At 40.4% G+C, this 8196-nt stretch overlaps 1 protein-coding gene across 2 annotated transcripts; it reads right to left on the reverse strand.

Moving 5' to 3' along the window:
• Positions 1-455: 455 nt before the first annotated feature.
• Positions 456-5664, reverse strand: LOC118392649 (lithostathine-like). Of its 2 annotated transcripts, XM_035784692.2 has the most exons (6): positions 5591-5664; positions 3305-3352; positions 2797-3189; positions 2057-2419; positions 1752-1858; positions 456-1610 (listed from the first exon to the last, which is right to left on the reverse strand). In XM_035784692.2, exons 2-6 carry the CDS (start codon positions 3339-3341, stop codon positions 1521-1523), a joined length of 990 nt encoding a protein of 329 aa, XP_035640585.1. In that variant the 5' UTR covers positions 3342-3352; positions 5591-5664; the 3' UTR covers positions 456-1520. The 2 variants fall into 2 exon arrangements, with proteins under 2 accessions (XP_035640585.1, XP_035640586.1); XM_035784693.2 differs by lacking the exon at positions 2057-2419.
• Positions 5665-8196: the final 2532 nt, after the last annotated feature.

An 8196-nucleotide genomic window follows, 5' to 3' on the forward strand; every position in this document is an offset into this window, starting at 1 on the left:
GAGAATGCCAACAGCTGTTGAGAGAATGCCAAAGCTGTTATTGAGGCAAAGGGTGGCTACTTTAAAGAATCTCAAATATAAATTATAATTTTATTTGTTTAACACTTTTTTGGTTACTACATGATTTGTGTTATGTGTTATTTAATAGTTGTGATGTCTTCACTGAATGAGTAGGTGTGTCCACACTTTTGACTGGTACTGTATATTATACTATATTCTACATGAATGTGACTCACCTGTGTGTAATTACACCCAGGTATGCAGAAAAAAACGTGTTCAGTCGATTCCAATACAGGTGTTCCTGATAGGAGGTGGGGAAATGGTCATATTTAACCACACCTATCCAATCAGGGAACATACTGTCCCCTTAAACCCGCCCACCTCTGCCCTCACTGCTCTGGGTAAGAGTTGCCCTTTAAAGTATGTGTTGACAAAGAAACAAAAACAGTCACAAGTGAAGTAGACATCCTTTATTATCATTTGCTTCCAAATTACAAAGAACAACACTAATTCCAGAAAATTTGTACTTTATTTATGGCGTTTTAAAAAAAATTAATGTAATGTCATGATTATAATTAAATAAAACAAGAGGACCAAATGGAAATAGGTTTTTACACTATGTACATTTTTATCCTCAATGATTTTAAATGAATTCTATCCGTGTTTTTAAATTGTCAATCAAATCAAATGAATAATCTCCCCACAAAAGAAAGTCGAGATATCTTAACACACGTTTATAATACACCCTCAAATGATATTTCATACAAAATGTCCGATGATATCTAAAGCCAAAAGGTTATAAGTCACTTATATGATCCGACATCATTTGGAGTTAGATCTCTGTCTTTCTCTTCGTTCTCCTCTTCCCCCTTTTCTCCACCCCCTTTTTCCCTATCTGCCTGTTAATTGTTAATGATTGCAACAGCATATACAGTGATATAATATATGTAATGTAATACATACTCTAGGACAGGGTTCCCCAACTGGTGGCCCAAAGGATACATTTATTGTTGTTGTTGGACATAAAAGACTAAAAACACCAGCAAATCAGCTCCGAGTGATTTTAACTTGGGGAATCTGTTCTAAAGTATTCTAACGCAAATAGAATGATATACATCGAGTGCACAAAACATTAAAAACACCTTCCTAATATTGAGATGCATTTCAAAGTCTGTTTGGACTTAATGGTCAATTTGCTGTCTACAAATGATTTGAAATGATGTTCCGGCCTCCTGACCATCTGCTCAAGAACGAAATCGGCACGCGGCTGAATCTAGTTGATGATCCCTGCTCTAGGAATACATAGATGTTCACAAAATAATGAATCATTTTAAATCATTTAATTAATTAAGGATAGTAACAATCTTAATGTGTGAATGTAAAATATGATATATAACTCAAAATCAGCTAAAATAATATATAGGGGGAGAGTTTTCCTACGAATCAAGAAATATAATAACATTTACAATCCTCTTTTTGTCATAACTGGTTCTCTCTCCATCTTTGGGAACCCCCTTTTCTTATTTGTGGAAGATCTTCCCATCCGGTTGCTCCTTCCATCTCAGTTTGACGTCATCAGACATCCCCTTCTCCCTCAGCTCGTTCTTTATCTGAGGAACAAAAATACACGGAACACAGTATAATGTGCAATGCTATAATATAATAATGGATTATAATATAGTGCATCATGTTATCTTTTTATACTTGAAATGTGTCAATAATAGACCCCAATAATAGACCACGAGACTCACTTGCTGTAAGATGGCCTCCTGTACGACAGGATCATTCATGTCCATGTTTTGGTCATTCGGGGTCAGTCTCACTCGCACCACCTTCTGTGTCGTCTTCACTGGAGGAACTTAGAAATAAACAGACACGAGAATGAAGCTTTTGTCGTGTTGATCGCAGTGCATGTTATATAGGAAAGTGAGGGGAGGGTTACATTGACCCTAATGCTCAAGACTACAATTAGAAATGCATCATGTATTTTTCTTTTTTTTATATAAGCAATCCAGTTGTATATCACTTTGTCAGAATAGTTTATACATTAACTCACTGCTGTAGCAAACAAAGGGTTGCCAAGTATTATCACAGGGCCAATCTGTCCATTCGTCTGAAACTGTGTTTCCTTCCTTTAACACTGCTCCACCACATTGAGGTTTACTGTCATTGTTATTGGGTTCTCCCAACTTCCAGTGCCTAAATGAGGAACCACTGCCATCTGACCACTTCCAGGAGTCGCTAAACAGGCCAATCCACACGTCACTATCACCAACCAAGGTCTCAATCTCCTGGTTCTCAGCCTGGTTCCTCACACTGGCCAGGTCTCGGTAGCGATTTCTGCAGTAGTTCTGAGCTTCACCCCAGCTTTTTTTTGTTTCATTTACTAAGATAAATCTCGGACTGTTATTTCTCTCGCCTGCAAATAATGGATGGATTTAGAAATCAGGATGAGTGGGTAGTTTCTTACAAATCTACATTTTGCACTTCAAGTAAGGTGGTCATTGTGTGACTCAGGTTTGGTCGAGCATGGTGCTTGCCAGGCCAGGGTTGTTCAATTCCCACGGGGGAATAGTATGAACATTCATGCATTTTGGATGAGAGTGTCTGCTAAAATGTTTTAAAAAATGTACTTGACTGGATTACACTGAGGCTGCTCATCAGTGTTTACAGTATGCCTGTTTGAGTGTACATTTGTAAACATGAAAATGACAAGAAAACTGATTAGCATAGTAATAGTCTACTTAAAACTCTAGACGGAGGAACAAGGCAAAGAAAAAAAATCACATTTCTCACCGGTGCAGCAGATGAAGGAACGCTCCAGCTTGCAATCCTGATTTTTCCACATCCCATTTGTAATGACCACACAGGGTTGTTCCGCAATGTTATCAGGTGCACCGCTCTGCCAGTGTCTAAACTCAGCCTCTCCCTTACCGTAGTAGTCACTGTCTTCAAGAGACCACCCCCAGCTGTTAACCATATCATCATACAGCCCTATCCAGACAGTGCCTATCCAATTATTAACACTAAACCTGTCCATTTTCATCAATCTGTTCATATCCTCAATATTGCCTATGGTGGCCAGGTCAATGTACATATCTCTGCAGTAGGTCTGTGCTTCCTTCCAGGTTATCCATTTTTCCACAAAGTGGTACTGATAAGGAAGGCATGGAGAAGGCAAATACAACCCTGGGAATAAAAGTCATTTAGTACATACATATCTAGTCCTTACATGGTCACATACCTTCTATCCAACAACACAGAAATATAACATACGGTACAGACACACATTTACTGTACTTACCTGTAAGAAATAGTAAGAGATGGGTTCTCCACCCCATCGTTTGGCTGACTAATGGAATATAAAAGGGATTAATCAATTAAATATAATAATAATAATGATATAGTACATATTTATTATATATTTAGCATCTATTTCTTCATCATCAGTGATTGCTAACAAGGGCTAACATCTACCGTTTTTCTTTAATCTCTTTGGTGAAATTTTCTCAAGTAGGAATTCAATTTTCACAACTCTGAAAACCAATCATCAAAGTGGTTCATGTTTTAAAACTCTAAAGACAATTTCCATTGAGTACAACAAATTCACATTCCTTTGTTAACTGAACCAAATCACTCTTTCACTGTTTTCACAATGCAATTCTCACACTACATTATAGTCATTGTTGTCACTTCTTAATCCAACTGCTCAAAATGGATAACTACTACTGCTAAATTCAGTCAAATATATACAGTATTTTAGATAATAAATATATCAATTAAAATCAATTTACTTTGGGAAGGTAAAACATCTTTACCAAAAGATGTGAGGAATGAGTACCTTCGTCAGCCACTGTGCATCAATATATAGGACAAGGTGGAAAGAGTCACGATACGCTAACATTTTATACAGAGAATCCAATTACGAAAACTTGGCTCTCACACTTCAATTCAACGTATATTGCGACAATATCAATTAAGAAGATCGGTGTTTAACTTAAAACGAAAGATTTTCGAGTCAGAAATAGTTTTTTTTAATGTCAACTTGTTTGTACTCAAATTTGTACTCAAATCATAACGCATCCAGAGATAACAAAACAATTAAGATTGGTTTAAAATTTCAGAGAACTATCCATTTTCACCCCCTAGAGTCGATTGACCAACCTGTGCATCAATCTAAGTTACACAAGTCTGTCAGTTTAAGCTAGAGAACAGTATTTGTTGTATTGGATGCATCTCAATCCACTGCATCTGCCAGTGTCACACTTCCACATCTGCCAGTGTCACACTTCCACATCTGCCAGTGTCACACTTCCACATCTGCCAGTGTCACACTTCCACATCTGCCAGTGAAAGGTGGCATTGCAAGAGCGGTGTTTGTCAGACCATGAGACACCCTGAAAAATCAATCTTCTCACAAAAATGTCTGTAGCATCCGAATAGTTTGACCTACAAACTCTATGGGAAGTGGAGCTTCTCATTGAACATTATGGTGTTCTATTTTTACGCTAGGGTCCCCACAAGTGTCACGGGACTCTCTGAATGTAACTGGTACAGGTAAAAAAAAATGAAAGTATGAAGGTAGTTGTGCCTAGCCAAAAAAGGAGGTCAAATGTATACGTAAAAAATACAATTGAAAAAAAGTATATACAAATGGAAAGTATTCAGACCCCTTGACTTTCCCACCATTTTTTACTTTATAACTTTATTCTAAAATGTATTCAATTGTTTTTTCCCCCTCATCAATCTACAAACAATACCCCATAATGACAAAGCAAAAACAGTTTTTATCATTTTTTTCAGATGTAAAAAAACTGAAATATCACATTTACATAACTAATCAGACCCTTTTCTCAGTACTTTGTTGAAGCACCTTTAGCAGCGATTACAGCATTGATTCTTCTTGGGTATGATGATGCTACAAGCTTGGTACAACTGTATTTGGGGAGTTTCTCCCATGTTTCTCTGCAGATCCTCTCAAGCTCTGTCAGGTTGGATGGGGAGAGTTGCTGCACAGCTATTTTCAGGTCTCTCCAGAGATGTTCAATCGGGTTCAAGTCTGCGCTCTGGCTTGGCTGTGTGTTGAGGATCAGGTTTTCATCAAGGATCTCTGTGCTTTGCTCCATTCATCTTTTCCTCGATCCTGACTATTTTCCCAGTCCCCGCTGCTGAAAAACATCCCCACAGCATGATGCTGCAACCACCATGCTTCACTGTAGGGATGGTGCCAAGTTTCCTCCAGACTTGACATTCAGGCTAAAGAGTTCAATCTTGGTTTCATCAGACCAGATAATCTTGTTTCCCTCCCCCTCCCTCAAAGTGTTAGACTCTAAGGAATTAAATACTGGCACCTATTTTAGTCCAATTCAAACACTGAGTAAGACTCATAAAAATGAATGACATTGGGGTAAAATTTCAGAAAACTATCTCTTCAATACATTCACTGCAAAGAAAGGTCAAATCTATTATAAATCTATAAAAACATTTAAAACATTTTATTGGTCCATATTTACAAAAAACATAAACTGATTAATTACTCAGTTTGGATAATTCAGTTTATATTCAGAAATTTGAATGAAAGGATATTAACCTGTTGAGTGGGTCTGGCCTGGTCTCTCTCTGGTCTGTGGACTGATGTCTCCCTCTTGTTGTGTGTCTGGTGCCGTCTCTGTCAGTGGTTGTCTCTCCTCCATGCAGAGGTCCTTTAGAGGGCTGAGATGCAAAGTAACCCTCCCAACAACGCGTTACAGTGTCTTTCCACTGCGACAGGTGAAACAAAATGGCCGCCGCTGCCGTGACTCTAAGTCATCCATTAGAGACTCCTAATGACTGGTCATTTCCCTAGCCTCGCTCACCATGTTAATCGAATTGCATTGCTTACCATGGTAATAGGCACTCCCTATATTAGCCTGTCAAATACCAGTGGTCAATGATGAATATTTAAATAGGTGGGGTTTCAGGTGTCTCCGGAAGGTGGTGATTGACTCCGCTGTCCTGGCGTCGTGAGGGAGTTTGTTCCACCATTGGGGAGCCAGAGCAGCGAACAGTTTTGACTGGGCTGAGCCGGAACTGTACTTCCTCAGTGGTAGGGAGGCGAGCAGGCCAGAGGTGGATGATCTATGATTAGCTCCACCTCCCCCAATCCTTACCTTTAACCTCCTTTTTACTAGCCTTTTCCGTCCCAAGATGGCATAGCAGTTCAGACGTCTTTTGTCCTCGTCTTGTCGTGTCCCGTATATATATATTTACAACTTTTTTCACATACATTTTATTTTTATTTTCCATCAACTCATCTTCAAAACACTCTCCTGCAACCCGCCTCACCAATTTATATTTATAAAAAAGTATTATTTACCTCAAGTCTGTGATCCTCCAAGGGGCTAGCCAGAAACTCCTGGAAACTCCAGGAAGCTAGCCAGAAACTAGCCAGGAGCTAGCCAGAAGCTAGCCCAGAAGCTAATCCAGAAGCTAATCACAAGCTAGTTCAGAAGCTAGTTAGCTTCTTTACTGGCAAATCGTTAGTATTCAACTAACCACGGTTTGTGGTCATCAGCTATCCTTTGGCTCGAAAATCTATCGCCAGTTTTGTACACAGCGCGGCTCGGAGCGGAACATACCGGACCAATTTTTCTCTCCATGTCCCTGGATTTCGGCTGCTCTCTGGACATTCATGCCTGGATCTCACAGCTAGCTAGCTGCTATCCGTGTGACTATCAGCTTTCGTCGATTCCGGAGCAAACATCAATTGTTCCGGTGCTAGCCAGCTCCGTCAATCACTCCTGAGTTCCATCAATCACTCCTGGGCTGCAGTCACCTATCCGGACCCGTTTTGCTGCCTACGCGGAGCCCCACCGGGCCTTCACAACTGGACTACCGACGTTGTCTACCCGAAGGAGTTATCCGGCTGGCTCCTCCGTCGCGACGTTACCTGAACGCCCATCTGCGGCCTGCTAACCGTTAGCTGTCTTACCGGCTGCTATCTGAATAGACAATCGGACAATTTTTTTTATTATTATTATGTTTTCTTCTTGGGCCTCTATAACTATATCTATTGTTTTTATTTTTGTTGTTGTTGTGTGATTTGGATTAATCCCCTCTACCACACGGAACCCCACTAATCTACTGACGGAACGCAAGAGTTGGCTAATAACAGACCTCCATCCTATGCTAGCTTGCTACCGATGGCCTGGCTAGCTGTCTAAATCGCCGTGACGCCCAACCAACCTCTCCACTCACTGGACCCTTTTGATCACTCGACTAAGCATGCCTCTCCTTAATGTCAATATGTCTTGTCCATTGCTGTTCTGGTTAGTGTTTATTGGCTTATTTCACTGTAGAGCCTCTAGTCCTGCTCACTATACCTTATCCAACCTATTAGTTCCACCACCCACACATGCAATGACATCTCCTGGTTTCAATGATGTTTCTAGAGACAATATCTCTCTCTTCATCACTCAATACCTAGGTTTACCTCCACTGTATTCACATCCTACCATACCTTTGTCTGTACATTATACCTTGATGCTATTTTATCGCCCCCAGAAACCTCCTTTGGATAAAAGCTCTGTTCCAGAAACCTCCTTTTATTCTCTGTTCCAGACGTTCTAGACGACCAATTCTTATTGCTTTTAGCCGCACCCTTATTATACTCCTCCTATGTTCCTCTGGCGATGTAGAGGTGAATCCAGGCCCTGCAGTGCCTAGCTCCACTCCTATTCCCCAGGCGCTCTCTTTTGACGACTTCTGTAACCGTAATAGCCTTGGTTTCATGCATGTTAACATTAGAAGCCTCCTCCCTAAGTTTGTTCTATTCACTGCTTTAGCACACTCTGCCAACCCGGATGTTCTAGCTGTGTCTGAATCACGGCTTAGGAAGACCACCAAAAATTCTGAAATTTTAATTCCAAACTACAACATTTTCAGACAAGATAGAACTGCCAAAGGGGGCGGTGTTGCAATCTACTGCAAAGATAGCCTGCAGAGTTCTATCCTACTATCCAGGTCTGTACCCAAACAATTTGAACTTCTACTTTTAAAAATCCACCTCTCTAAAAACAAGTCTCTCACCGTTGCCGCCTGCTATAGACCACCCTCTGCCCCCAGCTGTGCTCTGAACACCATATGTGAACTGATTGCCCCCCATCTATCTTCAGAGCTCGTGCTGCTAGGCGACCTAAACTGGAACATGCTTAACAC

The sequence above is a fragment of the Oncorhynchus keta genome, chromosome 13 (genome assembly GCF_023373465.1).
Source record: "Oncorhynchus keta strain PuntledgeMale-10-30-2019 chromosome 13, Oket_V2, whole genome shotgun sequence".
Lineage (NCBI taxonomy): Eukaryota > Metazoa > Chordata > Actinopteri > Salmoniformes > Salmonidae > Oncorhynchus > Oncorhynchus keta.

Coding starts and splice junctions, on each gene's coding strand:
- LOC118392649 (XM_035784692.2), bottom strand. CDS start 3,341: ATGGGGTGGAGAACCCATCTCTTACTATTTCTTACAG. Junction 3,190..3,304: donor TCTCTTACTATTTCTTACAG/GTAAGTACAGTA, acceptor TTTTATTCCCAG/GGTTGTATTTGCCTTCTCCA. Junction 1,859..2,056: donor ACCCTTTGTTTGCTACAGCA/GTGAGTTAATGT, acceptor TTTATTTCTAAG/TTCCTCCAGTGAAGACGACA.